General features: G+C 38.6%; 1 protein-coding gene across 1 annotated transcript; it reads right to left on the reverse strand.

Annotated features, from left to right (window-relative positions):
- Positions 1 to 18,442: 18,442 nt before the first annotated feature.
- On the reverse strand, positions 18,443 to 25,563 carry gmppaa (GDP-mannose pyrophosphorylase Aa). The gene is made up of 12 exons (XM_026377247.1): positions 25,430 to 25,563; positions 24,580 to 24,677; positions 24,228 to 24,331; positions 23,836 to 24,028; positions 23,600 to 23,659; positions 23,371 to 23,501; positions 20,657 to 20,791; positions 20,325 to 20,422; positions 20,196 to 20,242; positions 19,905 to 19,997; positions 19,034 to 19,202; positions 18,443 to 18,902 (listed from the first exon to the last, which is right to left on the reverse strand). Exons 1-12 carry the CDS (start codon positions 25,467 to 25,469, stop codon positions 18,802 to 18,804), a joined length of 1,269 nt encoding a protein of 422 aa, XP_026233032.1. The 5' UTR covers positions 25,470 to 25,563; the 3' UTR covers positions 18,443 to 18,801.
- Positions 25,564 to 26,908: the final 1,345 nt, after the last annotated feature.

The raw sequence follows: 26,908 nt of genomic DNA on the forward strand, positions 1-26,908 counted from the left end.
ATGTGCATTTTTATGAAATAAAACCTCATTAAACTACACATAATATGAAACGAATGGGCAGTGTGAAGCACGAATATTAAGGTGAAACTTGGAAAGATGCTAAGATTCCTCTGTTTGACGATCAATCTTACAATGTCACCTGAATGTTGCACGTTTCCAAATGGCTTCACTTTTCCAAACATTAACACTGTCCACTCATATCAGCTTGTTTAATTATGCAGCAGTTCTAGTTATGAGCTGTGACACGGTCGTTTTAATACTGCACATGCTTTTAAAAATAAACGTGCCGCTGTAATAGTTTCCAGTGAATTGAGTTTACAGACTCACAAACTAAAAGTCTCGGGTTCAAACCCAACAACAGCTCACACATTTTTGCAGCTTTTCAACCAATAACTTCTATCTCTCAGCAATTACAGCTTTTTATAACGACTTCTTTGCGATGTCCCTGTGTCCGTTTTTCTGTGGGTGGAGTTTCCATAGATAAGTGTATGTTGATCTCCCCACTAAAGCCATCCTGTAATATAATCACAAATATACAAATCTGTGACTGATTTTAGACGTGGACTTGTCCACGCTGAAGTGCGCCTTGCAAAGTGGATGAACCTTGATAAAGCAAACAGAATACCCAATTAATCACACTCACATTGCACTCTACACAGAATCCTCACTAAAGTGCGAATGCATTAGGAGGAAAGGAGCATTTCAGTGATTGTATGCGAGATGAGAGGCAAAATGCACTGCATGGCTGATCTTCCTTTTTGATAACCATCACGCACATCTCTTAGCACAGAATAAATGGAAACAGCCCACTGAAGAATGTAAATATGGCCTTTTGTCTGACTAATTTACCAAAGGTAACACAAGAAATTATGCTGCACTGGATGAGTGGTCCCCAACTAGTGGACTAGTGACTCTGGACCTCAGACAGGCATCTATCCAGATGGTTAAGATACACCTTAAAAAAATAAACCATACACTCAAGGTTTAAATTAACCTTTAAACCCCGCGTTAACTCACCATTAACTCTCTTGTTAAAGCTGTAGCATGTGAATACTTGTTAATAGGATTTATGTTTTAGCCAGTTCAATCTTCATTTAATTATTGATTTGATGAGATATCAGAACCTCAGCTAGACTGTGTGCATTTTTTAAGTTAAATGTTAATAAAAACAGGGGAACAAATGGAAATTATTATTGACAAAGACAGACTTCTATCTGTTCAACTGGACTATAGACAGAAGAGAAAGGTGTTGTCATTGAAACTTCTCATTTCATGACTTAAAAACATGTCGACATAATAAAAAAAAAAAAAGCTTTGTTCACTCAGGAGGACTTGAAGTGACCAGACCTCCTGGCCTTTTAGTTAGGGACCACTGCACTAAAAAAAAAAAAACTAAAAGCACACATGAAATGATCTTTATAAGATCTGGCAAGTATTCAGGTGTGAGACCACTAGAAAAAGTTTTTTTTACTTTGATGTCTAGTTACTGTCTTCATTGGTGAAATTGTTCCCAGCAACCTTGTCCAAAATGAGGCAATGTGCACACCCTTTACACTGGAAGAAAAGAGCTCCATAACTCTATTGTCCATCTTCTATGAAACCAATCAAACTCTGAAACCAGGTAAAAAAAAAAATCTGGGGGTAAGTCTTTGATTCTTCAATACACTGCGGTTTGTATGCATATTTCTTGGTTTATTCATATCTCCCATACAACTGTGGGAGCCTTAAGGCCAAAACCTCCACTGAAAGGATTAAGTTCAAAGGCAAGCGAGAAAATTACTCACAGACTCAAAGTCTTCAGCCGTGCACTGAGCCTTCTTAAAGCAACAAGACTTCACCATGTCCCACAGGCAGTGAGATGAACGGTCACACAGCCCTTTACAGTCAAGCTGGCCACAGCGTGGAGGCTCTGCTTTGGTCCAATGAGGTATTTGAAACTTCCCCTATTCTCAAACGTACAACTTCTGATATTCTCTATATGCTCTACAGGTATATGCAACATCTCCCTTACGTGCTCTTTGTCACAGGCAGCAAGAGCAGACTTCCTAAGAGGATCAATATGACAAAATTCTTTTTCCTCCTTTCACAGTCCACAATCCCACTAATACTGAGGTAGACGGAAAGGCTGAGACACCCAGTGAAAGCAAAGACCCAGATGCAATGCTGGACTTGAGCGAATCCCTTGTTGATAATGCGCAGCAGACCATGTGTTGCCATCTCCTTTCTTCTCGATGAGCGTGGGAATATTTGGGGCAGGAGGGGTGACGCTGGGTCAGTTTCCCTCTAGGCCCCAGAAAGTGAATGTGCGGCATAGTTCATAATTGTAACAAAACGAAATGTGCTTTTAAAGGAAGTATTGGCATAGGAGGAGAGCATTTCCATTTAAATTCAACCGCATTATCCCCATGCATAACAAAAGCTTTTTCATCAACTATCCATTCCACACAAACAGGAAGCAAGTTCAAATTTATGTAGCCCATTATAAGAAAAATAAAAGCAAAGTTCATGCAAAATGAAAGTTAATGAAAGCTCCCCATTAAAAGCTTTCTGTTGTCTGAGTGAGAGTGAGGAATTTCGAACGCAACTTGCTCTGACTGTTCTGGAGAAAGAGGCATGATAAAGGCTCACTGGTCGACAATTAAGTTTAATTTCTCTGTCACAGCAGCAATAAATTTGAGAGGATTCAAAATGTAGTTTTAGCTTGAAAGCACTAAAGCAAAACAAATTTGTGCTATAATTGTTTTCTTTGGAAACAATGACACTGTAATTCTGGCTTAATAGTGTAGTGCGCTAAAAAAATGTGGCGACAAAAAAAAGCTACCGCTGTCGTCGTGTGGGTGTGACTGAGTGTTACTGCACCTTTTAGGAAAATAAGAGCATAACAAAAGTGCAGGTGTCAGCCATGAGGAAAAACACCGCTCTCGTTGTCTGTGAGCAAACCAGACTGACAACCTCAGGCGGTATATCATTTGAGCTAATGACAGACCAAATATAACAGCAAACGCTCCCCCTGTTACCGCCACACAGATGGGTGACAAATTAAAGGAAAAACCAACATAACGTGTCTTAGTGAGGTGCTGGGCTGCAAAACAGACTATAGACTCATTAAAGGTGTTTATTAATGTCAAAGCAGTAAGGACCCCAGCCCCTCCACTCCAGCTTATCTCGCGAGCATGAAACCTGAAGTCGCAAATGAATGAGCAAAGTCGGGCTGAGGAGGATGTCAGGAAGGTCTATCAGATAGTGGCTGGCTACAGTACCAGGGATTTTAATTTTGACACACATGCACAGCCAATGTAAAATATATGGCTATGTTGTTATTTTTTTAAATGAAAGACAAGTCTGAGCACTAGTATATTCAAATCATGGCTCTATCAAGGAGCCAGTGTGCACAGCAACGGGCCCATGAATCTAATAAAGCACATGGAATTCAGGCATCCTGCATTTATTGTTTGTGCTTTCCTACTGTGACCCGTTTGTTTGTTAATGCAGATCCCCATTAGCTACTGTTAAAGTATAATAAGCAAAATCACTTTCATCCACTTTTTTTATATGATGCTGTGTGTTTTACTTCTGTTTCAGCAGTGCTCTGGTGAACAAGTGTCACATAAGGTGGCCCGCTGCATAGCTAGTCTTTTCAGTATGGTTCCTGCGGTTGCTATGGCCACACTAAATGCCAAGACCGAAAACTGCAATTGTCAACTCAGGCGGGAGCAACAAATGGGTACTGTGCTAGTGACTGTCTATACTAGGTGTTTTTACGCCACTTTTCTTATGAAAGTTATCAGCTAAAGTACAACACATAATGTTGTAACAACCAACTTCTGACCATTTCCTGCAGAGACACTATTAAATAACATGCTGCATAACAAAGCAGTTCACTGAACTGATTCTACAGGTGATGGCTTACTTTTGGACTATTCCATTACAAGTGTGATTCATCAGCAATTCAGCGTTTAGAGATAACAACAACTGTTCTAATGTGCAGAATGCAGAGCAGAGGGTTTTTAATCATGGTACTTTGACTCTTATACTGTACAAGTATCTGGTCTGTATTTGCAACCTCAGTCTTATATAAGGGTCTATGATGACAAGAGTGGTTGAAAATTTTATATTGGCTGCCTGAAGGGTGTTAGGACTCTTTCAGCTCTCCACTCAGTTCATGTCTGGATGTGTCAACTGTAGTAGTCTCTTAAAACTTAATCCATACCTTTAAAAATCAAACAGAAGGGTCATCTTTGCATTATTACATTTTCTTTAATAGATGCTTCTTGTCATCCTTTCTATTGGTTGACTTCATGTATTGTCCATGTAGAAGTTTAACTCATGCCTTCAATTGAATTTCCAGTTTCTCTCAGCAATACACAGGCCAGAAAACACTGAATAAAGAAAGCATTTTAAGAGAGCCTGTGCTCAAACGGGGCTGATCTACAGAGAATGGTTCATCATAATATAGAATTATCAGGATAAAATTGCTTCACAACGTCTTTCCAATTTCAGCTAATATTCCTTTTTTCTTGATTATATTATGGCTATAAAGCTTTACATAAAGCACACATTTTTACTGGAATGAATTTAAACTTTCGCAGAAAAGACAGAGGTAAGCTGAATGCAGTAAAAAGGGAAGCTGCCTACTTCATTGTTGCAACAAAAATAATGTTAATTCAATGTCTGCAGCATGGTGCTTTGTTGAAATGAGTCACTAAAACCCTCCACAATGCCCTGTTACAGTTCCTTCAAAACAAGCAATATTAAAACTAAAAAAACCCTCTGTAAATAATTCACATGCAGTTGAAGCTATTCATTTGTATTTGTAAAAGCACACTTTCTGCTGAATTCATTTGAGACTTATTGAGTTTCAAAAAACTTCTATCTAATTAATCTATCTAATCTTCTTTCTAATTGCTCCTGATAAACTCCCCGGCTATTTCTCTGTCATCTCAGATTAGGGATTTATCTCTCTTGTCTACATCACAAACTGCACTGTCCACCAACATTTACTTAGATAACGTGTCAAGTCCGTTTCACAGACAGACACTGTCTCTGACTGAACAAGTGAGATTTAAACATGTTAACACGTCCATGATAAATAATTTCACCGAATTCTTTCAATTATCATCATTTCCATGCCATCACTTATCAGCTCATTCAAATGCAGCGTATCTGTGCAAAGGCAGGATGTGCTGCTTCATTTTTTATATTTCCATTGTGTAATTTATTCACTGATGTCAAGCCACCAGTGGTCATGAGCAAACACTATACCATGGTCAGTGTGACAAGGCAGCAAAATGGAGCACAATAATAATCTCTAATCTTCTTAGGGTTTGTTTATTACTGCTTCATTGTATAAATAGGAAAATCACAGGAATACAATGGATGTTCATTAAACAGTGATTATGATTTTTTTTTTTTTTTTTATCGCACTCGGTTTGAGTGTGTCCATAATGCTACAAAATTACCCAGAACTAGCTGAGCAGAACCAGACAGGGTTTTACCTCTTATCATCCCAAATAGACAAAAAAATCATGTTCTTTCTATATCATTAGTTTCACAAAATTATAACACCCAGCTAATTAATATTTCCATGTCTATTCAGAGTAATAAAATGATGGATTAGATGAATTACACTGCCACTGCAAGACTCATCTTAAATTATTATAAATATATGCAAAGACAGGCATATTATGAGGCCGTTTAGGGAAAGGATTCTTATTTGAGAACATATTCTTTCCACGTTCTTTCTAGGGGGAAAAAAAAAACTAGTAGAACCTAAAAATTACTGTCAGAGCCCAAATATACACCTCCACAGGTAAGAAAACCTCCAAGAAATTCAGTGAAATGTTGGTGTTAAATGGGAAATCATAAAATATTAGAGGATGCTGAAAGTTTTATGTCTCATTACTGAGTGAATCTTTGTTAATCAAGGGGATGTTTCACACATTAACATTGGCAGGTATGGCTTATTTTAGATGACACAACTGTGTTGCAATTTGTGAAGATTGTGAAGAGATTTTTAAGAAAGAAAATATCTGTTATCCTTAGGAGATACACTTCTGATGAACAGAAAGAAATGACTAAAGTACCAACATCCACAGACGTCAATGGCTAGACAGTTGAGCAGGTAAACAGATAAATAAATACATGAATAAATAGATGATGAACAGCAACATTTTTTTTTGTGTGTGTTTGTTGTTAAACTGTGTAAACACAATGTTTTTAAGTTCACGATTTTGAATCCCCCGCCCTACAACAAGTTGGTGTGTGACATCACACTGGGGGTGAAATGAAATGTACTAGGATAAACCCCTGCCCACCTGCTACGCTGAGGGCTGCAGAACAGTACGGAGAACACAACTTGAGTTTGCATTGTAGTCAGGTGAAGAGCAAGACAAGGACACCGGCTTGATGAAGCTTTAAAACAAGCCCAGCAGTCAACACCAGTTCTTCATTTAATTCACCTGAAAGAAGATGATACAGCCAGGCCAAATGGGAAACATTGAGATGACTGTTCTGTGTGAGTTCACCCCCACGTGAACTGAACAAATGAAACAGCTGATCACCAGCACTGTTTGTTTATCTGAAACTAAATTGTATTTTTTGTACCTCAATAGTACCCATTTCTGTAACGGCAAAGAGGTATTTCAACAAAAATAACAAAAATATATATTAGAATCACACGTGGCAGGCATCACTGGCTGTAGATGTTACAAAGCATCACTTCAAACAAATGTGGATTGAAACATGGGAGGTGGGAAATAACTCGGGAGAAAGATTTTATAAGGAAAGACCTCATGACTGTCAACACAGTGGACAAGGCCAGATTTAAGGCCTGGAAGATACTGAAGAGGTGTTAGAGCATCACAAACAAACGTCACGCTACTGTCATATTATATTAAGACTAATTAAACCACTTTTTAACCTGTTTATTCCATGCAAGTCAAAACGCTGCTCTTTTGAACCTCTGCATGAACATAGAGCTTATTTTGGTAAATGACTACAAGTGAAACAAATGCAGCAGGAACGTGAATTATAGGCTCTTAATGTTTATCATTAAGTTTAACTGCAAACCTTTAGCTTGTTATTGATCATCTTTAAGTTGCACAAGAATCTAACAGCATTCTTTAAGAACATTTGGAATTTTACCTTGCTCCCCTTTGTGCAGTCAGCGTGTTTGCAGTTGATTTAAAACTCATCTAATTAATTATTCAAGGGTATTATTTTCTACATTCAATCTATTTCCTGCATCAGCGATGCCAGTAATGGCTCCCAGAGGATTCGGGAGTGCCATGCTTTCACTTCTTCTGCTTATAACACACTGCCTTTATAATAGTGTTGCAAACAAATTCAACATGCATGCATACACACACAAACAAACACAAATCAATTTTTCAAGGGCTTGCAATGTTTAGCAAAGTACTCGACTAAGTGAATTTCTGTTCTTGGAAAAGTGCAGGGTTTTGTTAGTGTTTCAAACGCATGATGCAGACAGACCACAGTATGGCTGAACTCAAAATAGCCCCTCGACCTAAACTTTTTACGTGACTCATCCCTCCTTTGTAGAACGAGTAGAAAATGCTCGCTGAGTTCTGATGCCATTTGTCTGTTTGTGTGGGGAAAAGCACCATAAAGTAGCTGGACAGAATGACAACATACAGTATCATACACAACTATACTTTACTGAAACAAGTCTGAAGGTGTCAGTTGATTAGATTTCAGAAACATTGAGTTAGTCTTAGTCCATATTTGGACAAAAAAAAAATGGGAGCTAGTTAAGGGCTGTAAGTGCTTTTTGGAGTTGTAGTTTATACTGTACATACATTTCCAAAACAAATACTCAAGGCCTTTTCCCTCACAAGCAAAGTACATGCAGGGCATCACACAAGTATTTTAAAATGACTAACAACAGGAGACAACGTCAGACAAGGAACAAGGCTGCCTCTCGAATTCTCAAAGTGAAAATGTGTGCAGTTCTGCTTTATTCGTTCTGTTGTGGCCCCTTAGCCGACATGGCTTTACTCATCAGTGGCAGCTGTTCTTTCACTCCATAGTCTCACAGTAGGTAACTGTGTTGGTTTCTGTTCTGCTCTGTTCATTTGTTGTGGTATGTTATGTGAAGTTACTATCAAAACATGTAAAAACAGGACTGAATTAATATTGACAGGTACACAAATATAAATCACTCTGAGTAATACAGGTTAATATATTTATTAATACAGGTTACTGTGTGATTTCTACATATACCAATCAGCATCAGCATTAAAAGCAAATGGTGGTTTTAATGCTGGACAGGGGTCAGCATAGAGGGAATGGCGTGCTGGCTACGATCCACAGGTGTCCGAGCACACAGTGCATTGTAATTTGCTGAGTGTGGGGCTGTGTAGCTGATCATGTGCCCATTGTGGCTCCACCAAGACATTAAAAAGTGCTTTTTAATGTTGTGGCTGATTGGTGTGAGTGCAGCTCAATAAACAACTTCACAGTGGTTCTTCAGAGACATATGGACACAAAGACTTTTTCATTTTGTGAAATAATGTTGAAGATGGTGTGGATTTTGCTATCACCTGTTACCTGCAACAATGTGTTAGGAGAGAATTTACTTTTTAGGTTTGAGGTAAAAGAATGACTCACATGTTGGTGAACTAGCAGTGTTTTATCATAACGGTCTGCTACGCTGTAATTGTTTCTTGATGACACCTGTAAATGTTGCCACGTTCTTTACACTTGACAATAACTGTTCCAAGTAACATACGTCGTTGATATGTCGTTTCTAAATAATGACCTTTTTTTTATAATCAAAACTGGTCTCAAATGTATTTAGCTTAGTTTAGTATTTATTACAGCTATAGTATAGACCATAGTTAATCAGAGAGTAAGTAACAGGAAGTACTGTAATGTATTCAATCCACAGACTTAACACCACTTAAAATATTTGTATTTGGAATACAAACCAAGTCAAGAAAAGTGGTGTAAAGCCAACCTACTGCAAAAACAACCTAAAATGTTTTATCTTAATAATATGATGTTGCATTTCCAATCATCTGATATCCAGTTTACTGTTTTTCTCCAATAAGTTGAGAGAAAACCAATTTGTGAAGGCAAATATTTTCCTCTCAAGGCTTCATTCCAGTAATGAGGACAATTAATACCGTTGTCAATTTAGCCACAACGTCTCACACAGATAAACCCCCATTTCATTTAAATGAACATGCCAACGAAATCCAAAGTCTTATTTTTGTCTGCTGATAATTCTTTACCATTTTATTTAAAAAGTGTTTTCAAAAGCCAGGAGCATAAGATTCTGCATGACTGTCCCCATCAAAATGACACTTTTTTATCAACAAGCCTCAGCAAGAGCATTTAATTTAGAGAGTAAAACTCTATTTCTCTAATCATAGTAGGATTATACACATAGGAGAAAACAGATGAGAAGACTGGAGGGGACACCAATAATAATAATATAAAAAAAAACAGGTTTGTGTATTCATGTGCAATAAGAGTAAGAAGAGTAAGGGGTGTTAAGGTGCAGGTAGAAAAAAAAAAGTGGGTAAAAGAGAAAGATAAATCAGAAATTACACAGCACAAAGGATCCAAGAGATCCAATAAAATAACTCATTCAAACAGACAGCATTATAGAAGCTGGGTGATGAAAGTGGTAGTGGAGTGGAGACTCACCTGCAAGATTTCAAATAATTCTTCATCTCTGATGTATCAATTCACATTTGCATTACACTGGGTAGAATTATAGCGCTCATTTAAAGTTTAATTCAAAATATTTGAAAAGATTTTTGGCACATTTCACCTATATTAATATATCTTTTTGTGCCTGCATGGCACATCCCAAAATGCAGCAGCATCAGTCAGGAGATATTTTAATTTATATGTATTCACATATTATATATTTATATATTTCCTCGCCGATATATCAAAGACTACACCAACCACTTTTAGGCTTAGACATGCATCTGCATCAGATCTAATCTGCAGCAAAGGTTTGTTAGATCAATAAGAATTGTGATGTATGATAGTGTTTTTTACTGTCCTTGCAGTTACAGAGGGCAGAATGCTTTAAGTAAATAAACAGAAAAAAAAACAACTTCTAATGCTACCCTGCAGGTTATTTACTGGGTGCCAAGAAGTCAACCAAATACAACACAGATCTGCTCTAACACTGTAATCACCTGGGAGTCACACACAGACACACACCCACAACACGTCTGGTCCTAATGAATGCCCACAGTGCCCTCTACTGGGGACAGAAAATGCACCTTTCAACTTTGTCCAGAGTGATGCTGAAAATGTCAGTTTAAGAAACAGGTGTTCACATCAATAAAAAATGAAATTTTGTTCCTACCTGTAATTGCATTGCCCTGACCCACAGCAACACTCAGAGGAGAACTGCATGGTGAATCTCTGCAGATAGGAAGGGGGGGAGAAAACAGTCTGATAAATATTAAATGAGAGAATTTAAATTATTGTATATATTTATTTTAAATAGGGTTTACTTTGTGTCAGTAGAAAATATTGTACTGCAGTGTCAGTGAAGCTCAGTTTGGGGGCAAAGCAACCCTCATTTCTATTCCAAAAAATCAGTTTCATAGTTTAGCACGGTTATAGCTTACTTTAGAATTCAAGAGAAACGAGTTGAAAACTGGCATTTATATGTTTCTTTGCCATAAACATAATCTGAACATAGTAGCACATCCACCAAAATAAGTAATAATGTACACTGATGCTGGAAGGCAACCACACAGAACATATTCTGACTGCACAATGTGTGGTCTGTTCAAGCTGAGTAACCAGCTCACTCACAGTAAGGGAAGCTGATGTGTTGGTGAACATAACTATACTTTGACAAGACATCAATATACATAAGTCTATTTTAATGCAGGGGCTGTCTGACAGCTGCTGCCAGCGCAGCAGAAGCAAACATCCCCCCAGGACGGGGTGTTTCTCAGACGCTTTAATCTTAGATGTACAGAATGTGCAAAATTATGATCTTATGGAAATTATGCAAATAATCACACTGCCATCCTCCATTAGTTTGTGACAGCCCTACATTATGCAATGCAATGCATAGTGTTCTGTCCACCCACCACTATTGCATTCAGAATGCAGAGTGATGGTGTGCATGTCTAATAAATATTGCAGGAGGATACATTTGGACCATCTACCCCACTGCATAAATCAAGAAGCTTTCCAACCCCACATTATCAAGGCTTCACTTGGCTGCATGTCTGCTTGGCCCTTCTGCTCTCCAGCAACTGTCAGTGCTTACTCATAAGCATCCATGTTACTAGCTATAGTTTGTTTATTTCCATGGGCTGACCATACTGCACGAACTTTGACAAGTCTTTCTTTTCTGATTTTTTTAAATCAAATACACGAGTTAGGTCATGACTGCATAGAATTCAGAGTCCAGACCGGGTTGGGTTAACTTACTAAAGAGGTTCATGACAGTGCAACACAGGCTGTCTACAAGCTCTTTCCTAAAGACAGTAGAAATATAACGGAAGTGCCAGAGTCAAACATTTCTGTCCACGGTGAAGTGATTAAGTTATCATGTAACATTACTCCACAGTCTATTCTGCACTCTGTCATTACACGTGCACATTCTATATTAATTAGTGCAGACAGGACACTGGTGGGCTCCATGGAGGTCGCACCCAATGTGACTAGGATATGAACACAACTTCTTGTGAACTGTCATACTAAAAAATTGAATTAATGAAGAAAACATGTTAAGCTGCTTTGCACAAGTGATCAGACCAAACAAGACATCGGAATATTTAAACTTGAACATCAGGGGATGCTGATGGGCATTTCTAATTTTCCCTTCCCTGAAATTTGATTTACTGAATAATCAACTGCTAATCAAGTGCTTGCTTTGTTGGTAATTAGGCCTTGGGTCACAAGGCCCTACCCCAGAACATCTGAGTAAAAATCACTTGAATGACTTTATACAATTACTCTTATTCCCACCAACTGCTATGTCTTACTTAAAACATTATTATGTGGTTGAAAGCTGTAATTAGTGAAGGGGAACTCATACACAGGTTAAATTGTATAATGCACAGAGTATAATTTAGCCTACCTGTCTTTCTTACTCATAACATTAATGTTTTTTCCTGTCACAGCAGGAACAGCACATGTTAAATATAGTTCCCTGTAGAACCAGTAACTGGATGACCCTAGACCTCACACGTCTTCATGCAGACAGTTAGCAAGGTCACTACACTACACCTTCACTAAAATTAGACCTGCAGGATAACCTGGAGTCAACATTGCTGGAACCAGGAGTGAAGTATATAAAATAATATGAGATGAAAGGGTGATATAACATTATATCGGGGGCAAAATGTGATATTCAGCCGAGTGAACTGTAATCAACATGATAACATGCTTGGGGCTGCAGGAAAACATCAAAACACATCATCAGTAAAAGACAGTTTGAAATAAATTAAATACCAATATAAAACAAAATCCTTAGTTGCATAATTTATTTTTCAACTTTTACACGGTTGGCTTCCGAATCAGCTAATAACCATCGACTGAGAGAGACCACGGACTGTATATGAGTTTTTAATCATATTTAGAGTTTAAGAGAAATAATTATCATAATTATTAAACAAAACACTTTCCTAACTAAAAAAAATAAAAATAAATAAATGGATAATGAATTTAATTAAATATATTAGCTAGTATTTAAGTAGTGAAGACAGAATAAACACAATGCCACTTCTTATAAATACAGAAAACACAAGGTTTGTGGTGGGACACATTGGTTTATTCACGCTGATGAAAACGAACCTTGAACACATTCAAGAGAGAGTTCATTTAGGAGAGTTCAACAAAGCGCTTTAACACTTTGAGACGACTCGAAATGCTGAGCTGAGCACAAGAAGCACAAAGATGTCATGTGCCCACAATCAGGTGGGTGTGGATATTAGGTACCAAACTATCACTACAGCACCCGGCCTCTTAGGATTTCCAGGTTGATTTGCATTTGTATTTATTTATTAAAACCAGAGAAGGATATGAACATGAAAAATCATAGAATACGAACTGAAACCCTGGAAAGCTGTGGTTGCAGGACAGACAGACACTTCAATCACCGTCCACTGGTGTGTGTCATTTTATCATTTTTGCACTCACTCGCAGCTTGATGTTTGCTCCTTTATAGCCGAGCACTTGCATCATTCAAGTACAAGTGTGTTATTTGAGAATGTTTAACCTGGGGGCAGGCTCAGACTTTGGCACCCTGTTGGGTTTTTTTTTTTCCAGCAGTTGCAGATAGAGCTGATGTGTGTTTTCTGGTTTTGCAAGTGCAAAAACACTGCATGTGTGAATGATGGGCAGGAGCCTCCGTGGGCTCATTTGCACCACATGGGAGCCAATGTGACTCTGCACAAGAGCAGTAAACTGTTACATGAGCTTTGGCCTTTGCATAAAAGCAAATATTAAATACCCATTGTGATTAATTACTGAAATGTTTATTTCTTCACTAGTTGTCACTCATTTATGAATAATTTGAAAACCGTATAATCAAAATACTGGAACAGAAAACAGCCTAAAATACAGAACTAGATTACGTCATGTGTCAGTAACATGAAACAAGGATGCTTGGAAGATGATGTAAAATATATTTGATCTAGCCAAAAGGAAAGTCAAAATAAAGTGTACAGTCCTGGCATGATTTATCACAGCAGTACGCTTAGCAAGAAAAAAAAGAAACCCAAACATTGGATTGCATGTTCATTTCCCTTAGTTTCACACATTGTGTTAAATCCTGTGCTAAGACATATTTGACCAGTGAGAAAGCAGCCAAATTTATAAAAGTTCAGTCTGCTGAGAAGTGGAACTAAGACTTTTTTCAGTGTGGGAATCCAAACTTGGCTTAGGCTCATCAGTATTAAACATGCCAAAGCGAGGGCACAAAACCCACAAATAGCGGTAAAACTAAAAAGTCAAACTCCGTGGCAACTTCGTGACTTTCTGTTTCGCGGGCTGTAACTAATGCGGCATTCAAAGTCAGACGGAAATTGTTACCTGTAAATTGCTGCGACTGCACACGTGCAGTACTTCTTCTCAGAGCTGGTGTGAATCACAGCAGCATCAGTCAGACGAGGATGTGTCAGCGCCGTGCTTATCTCAGCCAAACCTGGACCGAAATCAAATGAGCATGGGTGGTGGTTGGAGACTTCAGGAACAACATCATCTTAATTTGAAATGACCTGTTCAAGTTGCTTATTCTGTTGCTCTTTTCCTTTTATGTGTATCATTTCACTACAGCGAGTTCTCCCTCTAAAGTCAAGTCCACACACGGACGAAAACACAGGTTTCCGGGAATATTTTTAAGGAGCTTAAACAAGTTCAAATGCATATTTCTGCACCGCGCTTGACGGTACGTGCTGTCATGTTTGTGACACGAGTGAAGCAAAAATTCCTCAGGGTTGAGACAAATTTGTTGTCTAGTTGGTGTTTCTGCTTCACGGCGTATTCCGACGCATTTATCAAAGTCAGAAGTCAAAAGCTCTGACTTAACATTTCTGGAACACGGCACATCTGCTGAGTGTGGAACAAAACCCGCCTGCTTTACACCTCTTCTTTGGGGGGGGGGGGGGGGGGGAAGCTGGCTCCTCTTTGATGTTTCGGAGCACAGTTTAGCAAAACATTAGCATTCGCCGGTGGTGCGTGACAGCCAATGCTATTTTTCTTTACCGCATGAATTTGAGCAGTGTGAGATGTCAGTTCCTATTTGACAGCTCATTTGTCAGTTCTTCTGTTAGGCATCATCCCTTTCAGGGCCCTGCGCGCACGGGAACACGCGCACACCCTCCACCTGTCCTCTCAGGTGGAAAACGTCCCTGGACCTTTGCCCACAGTCAATCTGGCCTGCACTGCCAGACCTCCTACACACACACACACACACACACACACACACACACCGCAGCTGAGAGGAAACAAGGACCTCTGAAGCTGATTTTAATTGTCTTTATTCTTTTGTATGAGCTCACATGGGTTTTGTCCTTGGCAGGTTATAAATCTACCTGTGGGTTTCTCATTTAAACCTTTTAGTTGGTTGGAGACCTAGAAGGCAAAGCAACTAATGCCATTATACTGATATTATGGTGTATTTAAACTAAAGAGGGAATAAATAAATATGATGATAATATTATCCACCTCCTCATCTCCACTTGTGTTATTGTCTTTCCTGTCTGTCTGTTGCCTTTATACTGGCTGGGAGATTTCCTAAAGGTAACTCATGCTGAAGCTCCTCTCTTGAAAGATGAATGTGTGAAAAACAAGATGTCTAGAAATGTGGGAATGTGTATTCATTACTTTTATGACAACTGTTACACTGTTTGATCTCTCCTTGTGCCTGGTCGCCTTCTTCACAGACTTCAGACTTCATAGACTACCACCTCAGGGGGAGCAGTTTGAGAGAGAAGTGTGTATTCTTTTTTTTTACGCTGAACAAAATAGACTTGGGTTTTTTGGTGGCCTTGACATGGATTGCTTCAGAGACACTAAAGGAGTCTCACATCACATTCAGTTTAAAGGAGCCCTCGGGTACATATATATATTTTAACCTTTATTTATTCGGGGTCATTTCACTGCTTGACTATCTGTCTTTTGCAAGAACACCTTGATCACATTTACTCAGGTACTCCAGCCCACACCTGGAGCAGCTGGAATTAAGGGTGACTTTCCGAGCCAACTCGAACCATATTTAGTGTTACCTTGGACTTTCTTCAAGCTTGAATTAACTAGCTTACATTATACCTGATGTTACAATCAAGTGTGGAATGGTGCTGCTTCACACTTGATTTAATGCCATCATTGAGTTCACATTCAAATTGACTTCATAGTCATGCAGCTAGTCCCTTTAGATACAGTGTCTCATGGCCTCCCGAGGAGCTGCAGCTCTACAAAACATGGTTTCAAATCATAAAAACCATGTTTTCTTTCTGTGGTGCCTGGAAATTAAACATGAGCGAACAAAATTCAACTTCTGAAGCCCGAGTTGTGCCCTTTGACCTCAAAGTAACTGAAGTGAGGACCACAGACAAGAGGCCAGTGCCTGCTAAAAGGTTAAAATTAAAAATAAAAAAAGGATTATGAAATGCTTTAGCTGCTAAAACAGATTCAGACGAAGAGCACATGTAGATGTTTGACGTTGGAAATTGATATATAGGGGTGCAGCTTATAGTAAGTGCCGTACTTAATTACATCATATCAATGCAAATAATTTTATTTTGAAAATTATTCACAATCGATTCAATCGTCAATCAAAATTCATTATTTTCCCTGTATAATGCCGTTCCTATATAACGTGACACCTTTGGGGAGGATTTCATTTAGCATACGAGTATTTGCAGTGACCTTCAAATGGAAGCATTTCACCTAGTGTGTGCGCGCGGATGCTTTGATTTAACGTGAAGACTACACACACCCTCACATTGCCAGCAGCTCCAGTTCACTTTATTGGCACTGATGTGAAAATTAACTAGTGCCTGAGCTAGCTCTGTTCCCTGGAGACACTTTGGTTTTCGGCTCATGCTTCATTTACAGAAGACCTGTTGTTATATTGCACCGACTGCCTGCTGTGAAACACAACAATCACTTGTCTAATTATGGAGGCTGTTAATGTAAATAAGTGGGAACTATATCATAGGTTTGAGCCAACACGGTAAAATATGGCCTCATACAGCAGACCTTCAACGAATATTACTTATGTGAAACTTACGTTTTATATATCAATTACATATGAGAGATAGATGTGATTTCAACTAAGTCTGCTCAGATTTACTTTAAGGGACACAAACAGATCAACTAAATGTTTTTTTTTATTCAGCGTAATAAATGAATGCGAATACTATTATTGACCTGTGCTCACAGTTCTCGTCCCGCCTGGTACCAGCATTGTAACGACTGCTGTGAAGCTTGTTTGATGTTGACTAGTTCTCTTTAATCTTACCTTTGAGAATTCAGTGTGCAAAACCTCCATTTTTACATTGGAGGCAGAAGATGATTGAGTTTTGTTATTCTGGTATCACAAGGAGCCGAATTTCCTATTGTTTTGAATTTTGGAGTACAAAAACTACAAAGCGGTTGATTGTGTGACAGAATGATAGTGTGTCAGATTTACATGTAGTCCTTCCCTGAAAAGTACTGAGAACATTTACTATGCAGAGACTTAGAAACCAGTGTCTAACACAACAGAATAAAGATATCAAAATGAAACAGCACAAATGGGGATATAAGTGCAGTGCACCTCTTAATGAATGGAACATACAGGGAAAGCGCAATAACCAAATTGATTATAATAACCCTCAAGCTGTCACGCGGACTAGATAAGTAGGGATGTTGAAAAAACAATCCATGTGTTCTGACTCACCGAGCCACAATGTCCTTCATGAGTCAGGAGAGGATGAATTTAAATCCAGCATTTGTCACATCTTTGCTGTCTTTCTGTATTTCCATCTTTTAATGCCCACACCCAGCTAACGTGCTCATAGATGAACGCTCACTATATTTGCCACTTAGTTTCCCAGAGGAGGCAAAGAAGAACAAGCGCTAGACGAGCTCTCAGCAACATGCTGCTAAGTGTTCAATAAATAAAACTGGAATTAGGATCTACAAGTGTTAACTTGTGAGCAGCTCTCTGCATAAGAAACTGCAGGTTTTACTGTTGCTTGTTTGACCTAATGAATATTAAGACTGCCTTTCACGTAAGGGGCATGCAGGTTTTAGCTCTACTTGTCAGCTCTACCAAGAAGATCAAAACGCTCTAATGAGGGGCTCTAGACTGTGAGGATGCAGAAAGGCGTCAACAAAAAGCACAGGCAGCGACGTTTGAAACCTGAAATAAACTAATCATGAATAAAAACGTACATTAACTTGTTTTTCCCCCTTCATCTGAGGGTTTTTTTTTTTTGTGAAGAGACGTGATTAAAATATATCATGCTGCAGTTCCTGTATCACATTTTAAATCGCTTCTTAATAGACACTCTCGTCGCAATAATTAGAACAAAAGTGCAGAAGTGATCATGAGTGCTGGAGGGCTTAATAAGTAAATGTTAATGTGCTGCATCCATAAATTGAAACAGTTCCTCCAGTGATTGCAGATGCACAATTTAAGTAACTGCTGTTGCTGCTTGTGTAGTAGAGTCTCGAGGCCCCCTGCTAAGTTCACATTTTAAAAGGCAGCACTACTTGATTGCAACGTTAATCTCAAGCCTGCTGATTTATTTTGGTGGTAGTCAATTTTTTGAGACTAACAATGAAGATGGTAAAAGATTTTAATCAGAGCTCCACGCAAATAATCACCACTCAAAATTAACCACATTCAGTAGCCACAGTTTTTTTTTTTTTTTTAACTAATACTCACACTGAAGTGTGCAAGATGCAAGTCTGTCAAGGATGCCCTTGAGAAAAGGAGCATAGTTCTCTATAAACTTTTTTTTTATTAATAATATTACATCCAACCAAATATATTACATTCATGTCAGCCATAATTTTACAGTTAATAAAAAAGCAATATAAACCTCTGGCATGACAGCATTTTCCAAGGTGAATCAACAAGCTTGATTAGCTTCTCTCTAATGTTGCTGACACCCAATGATGCATAGAGGCACGAGGACAAATATGTAAAAATCTATCTTTCAAAACTATTTAATGAATGTCCCATATCTCCATTTTTGACATGTTATATACAATAACTCAGGGGCAGTGGCAGCATGCGTCCAGCTGCATCCTTCATCGGTGACAGTAAGTGGACAGAAAGGCGAGGAAGATTAACTAGAGAATAATTTGGTTTTTGAAGCTGCGGTTGAGGTCTTTATGTGGGAGGACAATCGAGTTGAGTATAATCACCTCGGAAGGGATGGTCACATTGCAACCTGAGGAGACAAAGCAAGGCGGCATTTAGTCTGTGCTGTGCAGTATCAAAACGTTACTTTTTAGTGAGCACACATGACGTGATGGATTTTGCTTGTTCTATGTTATTTTTCATTTCCAGTGCACCCCTTACCGAGAATAGTAATCGAGGGTGTGAGTTTTCCGTCTCTGAAAAGGGTCTCACTGTCAATTTTGGCATATGGATCGTTGGGGTTTGGGTCACTTGGGGTTCCTTCTACTCTTGCCCACTTGCCAATGGTGCTATCCCATCCCACAATGCTGTTCAACACACAGCAGTGATCCTACAAGAAAAAAAAAAAGAAAAAACTGTACAATAAAAAATGTCTTGTGACGCTTTAAAATATTCAAGACTACATCAGCAGAGAACCCACTGAAGTATCAGAGAGCTTCAGGTCTCCAGATACGCCGATATTAGACAGCTACTGCATGTGAAATAACTGTGGACATGGTCAAATCAGACTGCTCATAGCCGCAGATTAAAAACATGAGTTGTTATATGGAAGTGCACCTTGGCTAACAAATTGTCCTTGTAGGCAATATGCAATAAAAGTCAATAAGTCATCCATGGTCTAAATATATTTTAGAGACCCTCAGTCATCACCGGAGACATGGGATTAAATTATGCCCGACTCTGAATCGTTAAAAGTGACATCTTTGTGTCTTTGTGTTGCACAGGCAACAATATTTCTAGCGTGACAGTAGAGCCTGAACACATTTCAGGAAAGTCATTCCTAAAGTGTGCATAATGTTAGCAATAAAATGTTAAGATGTCGCTGACAGTGCATGGACAGATACATCTGCCTTTAACTCGATCAGTCTGAGGTTCAGTTTGAGTCCAGGTTGGATGTTGATGTTCTGCAATGTGAGGGCAGATCGATATTTCAGCATTGTGCTATACCGTATACTGTATCTGGTTATATACCACAACTAAAACCATTCAACTCCAACATGGTGTATACTTCTGTGTATTCAGAGGGGCTCACCTGTAGATTTGCACCATGCAGAATGATGGATTCTCGAACTCGGACTCCAGCACCGATAGTCACTCCAGTGCCAATTGACACATTGGGGCCCAACTGCACAGAGAAAAGAAGAAATTACCTTACGTGATAGCCTCCACGCAACTCTCAACAGGGCAGCCAAATACCAAAGACACAGTGCAATGAGCTGATCTGTATCTTACTTCATTCCAATAACAGATGCATCCATTTCCCATTTTCATGTGTATATCTACTCACAGAGTTCACAGCAACACATTATGGAAAAACTCTTACCATGGCGGTCGGGTCAATATTGGCTGTAGGATGAATATAGACATTACCTGGGGAAATGAGAAGTGTAAACAAAGTTATTTACATCAATATGAAGAAGGAACAACGCTACAGAAGGCTAATGAAACATACCACTTATTTTGGGCCCTCCCTCCATATTTGAAGCCAGTCTTTCAGGATGAGTTGTGTGATACTGATTGAGGTACAACCGACTGGCATAAATTGCAGACCTGAGAAAAAAGGAAACAGTTTAGAGTTCATTTACTATTTACTACTACTACTATTTTACTGCACGAGTGGAATTTAATGTCTAAATCATTTCAGTGCTATTTAAACCACGTGGAAAACCTATATTTGAACTAATCCGATGTCTACCCTCTCCTCAGACTTTTGACAGGCTGTACATGTTGGCATGATAAATTTATATCCTGTTGAATCTGTCAGTGTTTGTCATATTCACTCACCCTGCAGATTTAATCTGGCTCCAGAAGCTGAGGGTTTTATACACATAGAGTTTGCCTTGTCCTGCCAGTGCAGTAAAAATGTCCTGCTCCAGCCTGATGGCCTCTGCTCTGTGCCAGCCGTTGGTTGGCTCCTCTCTGCAAGAGAAATAATCACTATATCACATCAAGCTACAAACCAGTTCCAGGGGGCATCATTTGATAAAATTGAATATGGTGCCAAAAGTTACACCTAGAATGAAATCCAAGACAAAGTTGTGATTTATATAGTAAAATGTAATATAATCTGAAAATTGCATAGATTTTTCCTTTTACAGTGTGATATCAAATAATACAATCAAGTCCCTATCCATTATCAAGTATTCTGGCAATAATATCAAAATTGTCTTTCTTTGTAAAAGACTTCTTTGTAAATCATGTAAAACACTAATCTTAAAAAGTGTGTGTACTGTATGATAACCTAAATAGTAAGTGGACCAGAGGGTTGTCCATCAGGATCCGCAGGCATATTGAGGCCTAACGTAACCATGACTGTGTTTCCCACCTTAACGACCAACTTTCACATACTCTGACCAACTAATAACTGAGTCACACGTAAAGAATGAACAGTATTATGGTTTTACCACAACAGAAAGTAGAAAAAAAAGGTTTGTTGAGAGTCCTCAAATATTTAGCTAGGTGCAAAACCAATCTAGTGGCTTCATTATTTCCAAAGTCTCTTTAAGCCATAGAAATGATCCAGGCCCCATAATCAAATGAGAGCACCATGTTAAAATGCATTACTGATACCAAGTTTGATGTTGTCAGTCCTGAGTCTGATTACCAGCAGTGATCCAAAACATAAGTGGGAGAATGTATGTGTTCCATATTAATCAGAGTCTCTGGCATAGTGTATTGTGAGAGCCCCAAGATAAAACAGAGTCTTAAATATTGATGAAACGAATATTTTAAAAGGACTGCACCCATAATCGAAGTTCCTCCAAAAAGAAGGAGATGTGGTTTTAGGCAAAGTAGTCCCAGAGAGGTTTTGCAGTATAACACTCATCATTTCTATCAAGCACCTCTGATGTGGTGAACAGTTTTGCTGATTCAGTGCCCAGCTTGATTTACATGCTACTGATCTTTGGTACGTGAATTATGCACAGCGTGGTTTGACCTTTTCCAGTATATTTGCATGCCAAATGTTAGGTCTACTACACCACAGTGAATATCAACACACAATGTGTGTCAAATCTCCTAAAACATAAAAAAAAGTGTCAAAAAGAAAAATAAGGTGTTCAGTGCAGTGCAGTAAAGATGTTCAGTGGGTAGAAACAAACCGATCCTGAATTCACGAGACACACTGGTCACTGTCAAACACAAGGTTTCACCATCTCTAAGCGTTCTAAGGCTACAAGTTACAGGCCTTGAAGCTCATTTCTGATTTTTGTTTTATTCTTTGGTAGTTCACAGTCATGTTTGTAAAATCCTAGGTTTACTTTTACCAGACTGTGAAATGCCAAAACTAACTAATGAACTACTGACAACAGGCACAGAAGTCAGACATTGAAATAAATAAGTAAATTAAAAAATTAAATCCATGAATTGTGATCAGACTGTTCTGGCAGTGCTTGCATTGTCAGAGATCAGAATGATGTGATCTCAGAGTGGGATCTCAGACCTACCTGAGACAGCTACCTGTACAAAGCCTGGCTTTGTTTAAAGATAATAAAATGTGCCTACCAGCACTTCTTCAGCTTTTTTAACCTGACCACACCTAATTTTTAAAATGTATGCAGAAAGTGCATGTTAAAAACAATAACATGTTATGTGCCAGACTGCTTCTTAGCTGAGGGCATATGCAAGGTGTGATACACTGATCACATATTTGTAAGATAAATATTTTACTTATGCTGTTTGGACCTTTGTTAATAATGTCCTACTGTGGGGTGGTCAGTCACACACATCAAACTGATCTGTTAGGCCCACTGTGGCACAGTAAAGTAGAGAAATACTACCGCTTAGTCTGTCTTTAATACACTACACAATGCAAATAAGAAGTAGTCCATCACATAACCCACTGTAAAATATCAAATTGTCTATTTTACATTTCAGTTTTTGTACAGATTAAACAAATTAGATGGTCTGTGTTAATTAGTGAGACTTAGAGGTGCTGGTAGGTGGATTTACAGTAGTTAACGGGGGGTTGTTTCCCCCCGTTTCCATTCTAATTTAACCAGCTGCTGGCTACAAGCATCACATTTACCAAATGCACATGGGCATGGTATTACTATTCTCATCTAAGTCGTAGCAAGAAAGCAAACAAGTCTATTTCCCAATATCTTGTATCTTAATCTTAATAGGGCAGTGACATCCAATAGCCTAGCTGAAGGATAAAATCTGCTAAAACACAACTGTTTCCAAAACAGGACTTACATAACATAATAAAATAAAGTGCACAGAGAAAGAGCACAGGCAACATTCACAAAGCATCCTACACAATCACAGCCTTATCATAGCTTATCTTTCTACAGCTCACATCATACTCCATAACCACACCGTGCAGCCTAAATGGACCAACTTACCCATCATATGGATATCTGGTGAGTGAGAAAACAAAAATCATCACACAAATGACAAAAAAGGAGGGGAAGGGGCAAATGAAAAGAGGAAATAGGGTAAATGTAATCATGTGCGCTCCCACACAGAGATCATAGAGAGGATGTGCTTCAACTCACAGTAACATATCCTGCTGGTTCTTCTGGAAGACGGTGCCGATGTGCTGAAAGATGTCTGGGTTAAAGAGGTATATGCCGCAGTTGATGATGTCACTCACAAACGTGCTTGGCTTTTCCACATAATGTAAGACCTGCATTAAAAAACAGCAGTACTTTTAGTTTTTGATGCTTAAACAGTGAATAGTGAAAAAAGAAGAGTTATACATTGTTAATTACAATAGTTATATACCTCATTTGTTTGCTCGTTTTCAACAATACAGCCATAATTCATGGATTGCTTTCTGTTTGCCTGATAAAAGAAGAACAGAGAAATCCTTTTTTAAATTATTCCAACATAAAAAAAACGGTCAGGTGTCACTGTTAGCATACCAAATCTAAATAAAATGAACTACGACAACACAAAAAGCTTTACTTTGACAACGTTTTTAAAGTGCACAGCAGTAACTGGCAAAAATGAAATCTCACCGTAGTCCCAAGGATAACAAAGCTGTTTGGTTCCCCATGTTCCTTCTGGAAGCTGAGCATCTCTTTGAGAGGAAACGCTGAACAGACATCAGCATTCAGAACAAAGAACGCTTCTGGACCACCGGAGACAATCTGATCTCTGAAATGATAGATGCCCCCCCCAGTGCCCAGGGCTGCATACTCCTGCAAATACCTGCCGTTCAGAGTCAGAAAGAACAGCATATGTACAGTCACTCGACAATGGTGGGGCAGCACAGTAAGAAAGTGACATAACTTGTACAAGAAACCCAAATTTGAAAAGAAGAAAGACAAAAGACACATGAAAGTAACTTTTATGTACTCATCTAGGGAAATAGCTCTTGATTTCCCTGTTTTTGAGCTCTGTTGTTTACCTGATGGAAATCTTGAACTCCTGCTGTGCATTCAATAGAAATCTGGTTAGTTCTTCATTTGGCTGATAAAAGCCAATGAGCAGAATCTCCTTCATATTTGGTACCTGCAACAAAAAGTGTGTTCATCAATGGGCTGATTTAATTAAAGGCCGTTTTCCGTAACACACAGCACAGGGAAGGACAAGCTCTCTTAACACCAAGCTGGAATTTTATTTAACACCAACAACACCCAGAATATGAATGTATAACATAGTCACAGGGTTCAACTTAATTTTAGCTTTCACAGTCACTCTGTGCACACTCTGTGTACTACATTTACTCCACTGTAGACTGCTATTGAATAGATAGTTACCTTGGCACATGCTTCAATGTGGTGCTGCAGCATGGGGACACCAGCCACTGGAAACAAGGGCTTGGGAACTTCAAAAGACAGAGGTCTGAACCTTGTGCCTGTGGGGAAATGTAGGTAATTATTTTCTTATCTCATGTTTCTAAACTAAACCAAACCTCTAACTACATGGTTTGTGACACCATGTACTCTTCTATGTGAAAAGAATGATCCTTTCAGAAATCTGGTATTTTTATTGGCAATGTTTCTGACACGCAAAGTATTGGAAGTCAAATCTGCACATTTAGCAGATTAATGAATTAGAAAATTGTCACTACTTTTTTAATATCTTGATCTTAAAGAACAAAATGCTGCTTTTAGTCTCTCAGTAAACGAAGATTACCTTCTTTTATCTGTGGTATTGTCATTTTATGCTAAATGCTATATAATTGGGGTTAGGTTCTGTTTCATAATGCCATGAGTGCAGATGTTAATTAATTACTACCACCTTTAATTTATGAAAGTCCTGAGTATTAATCTTAAAACACTTAATTTTCAAGTGGGACTAGATTTACTAATACAATACAGGACTTAATAGTTGAGTGACTATACCAAGCGTTAGGTAGACTGCACTTATTCAAATAGCTATCTGCTTATTTACATGTTGTTACTTAGCGTTATGGTCACATATACATTTAAATAATATAAGGTTTTTAATGCAGCTGTCTTTGTTTGTGTGGTGAACGAGCATTATGCCACGTCAGTGATATAAACAAGCTCAACGGGATTCGGATTCGCATTAGCAGCTTAGCTTAGCTTTGACCACACACAAGAGACTTGTGAAAACACGACAATGCTAAGGTTGTTTCCTTACCTTTCTGGGGACCTCCAATTAAAATAACCGCCTTCAGCATCTCGACCGTGAAACCGTGATTTGCGACAGCAACAACACCTGCCTGTCAACTACTACAGCTGTTTGCAAAGTACTTCCGCATCCACTTCCTAGGTGTCGACGTCGAACGGGACGTCGTGGCTTTAAAAAACACGGAGCGGAGTCGTGTGACGTAGATGGACTGGAGAGCGTGAGGAGCGGCCTCTGCTTTCTGCTGGCAAAACACTACAGAAGAATTAGAACATGGATTATAAGAAAATGTTCTCCGAAAACTTCTGTGAAAGACCTGAAAACCAAAAGAGACACAAAATGACTACGTCATGATGTCGTGTGTAATCAACGTATGTCTGTTTCTTGTCAGTTTGTGTCTCTTTTGATCATTTGTGTGTATTTGTTTTCATTCTTGGTTGTTGAATTGTGCACTTGATGTTGATTTGCAAACAAGGAATTTTAACATTCACTAAATAGAGGATCTTATGCGAGGGCATCTGTAAAGATAATATTAAATTAATACACAGCCTATTTTTAGATTTAATGGTCAGTGGCATTAAATGTACTCTAAACGTGCAACAAGATAGATTGAACCATCAAATAACTGGGTGTGTTAAATGGTAAGAAGGGGAAATGAAGAGGGCTCTCGTTCAATCACGATGTCTCTCATTCAGTCATGATATAAATGGTATCCTTTTGTCGAATCAGTCAGTCTACCTATCAATCCACAGTGTTTGAAGTTTCAATCTTTTGTTGTACACTGGCAGAGCATTCTACAAATGCCCAAGATCATTATCTTGACAACTGTTGTGAAGGTTTTTTCCTTTACCAGAGAAACGATTCTTCTGTCATCCACTTATTTACTCCTGGTTTTCCCTTTTCATGTTTCTGAGATCATCAGTAATGATTGTTGCTTCACAGGCAGGGGAAGCTTTTAGGACTGACATTACTTCCAATTACTTTTGAGCCATTATGTGTGTGTGTGGGGTACTTCCTCTATTGTTCATAAATAAAATGATGAACACTGTGTCTCTGTCCAAATAGTTATGGACCTGTCTGTTTTTGTTTTGTTGTATTACACTGCCTTGTTGACAAAGTACCACTCACCTTTTTTGATATAGAGTATCTTTGTATGTGTATAAAGTAGGTTATGCTTTTATTTGAGTTGAGGAAAGTTATAGCAGTGGGAAAAATAACTCAGTTGTCAGTTGTAAACATTCATAAAGACAACAAATAACACATAGGGAACTCTAATGGAGGAGTTTACTTTCATATTTCCTCATTAAAACATAACCTGAAGTAAAACAGTCTCCCGAGTGGTGGTGTTCATAACTCAAACATATGCAAATAAGATGCGAATCTGCATCAAACAAACAGAAAAACATTTTAGTCAACAATCACCAGGGGATAAGGTGCTTTGGTACAAGCCCTTCTGCAGGAGTAACAGAGGAATAAGAAGATCTTTCCTCC

The sequence above is a fragment of the Anabas testudineus genome, chromosome 21 (assembly GCF_900324465.2).
Source record: "Anabas testudineus chromosome 21, fAnaTes1.2, whole genome shotgun sequence".
NCBI lineage: Eukaryota > Metazoa > Chordata > Actinopteri > Anabantiformes > Anabantidae > Anabas > Anabas testudineus.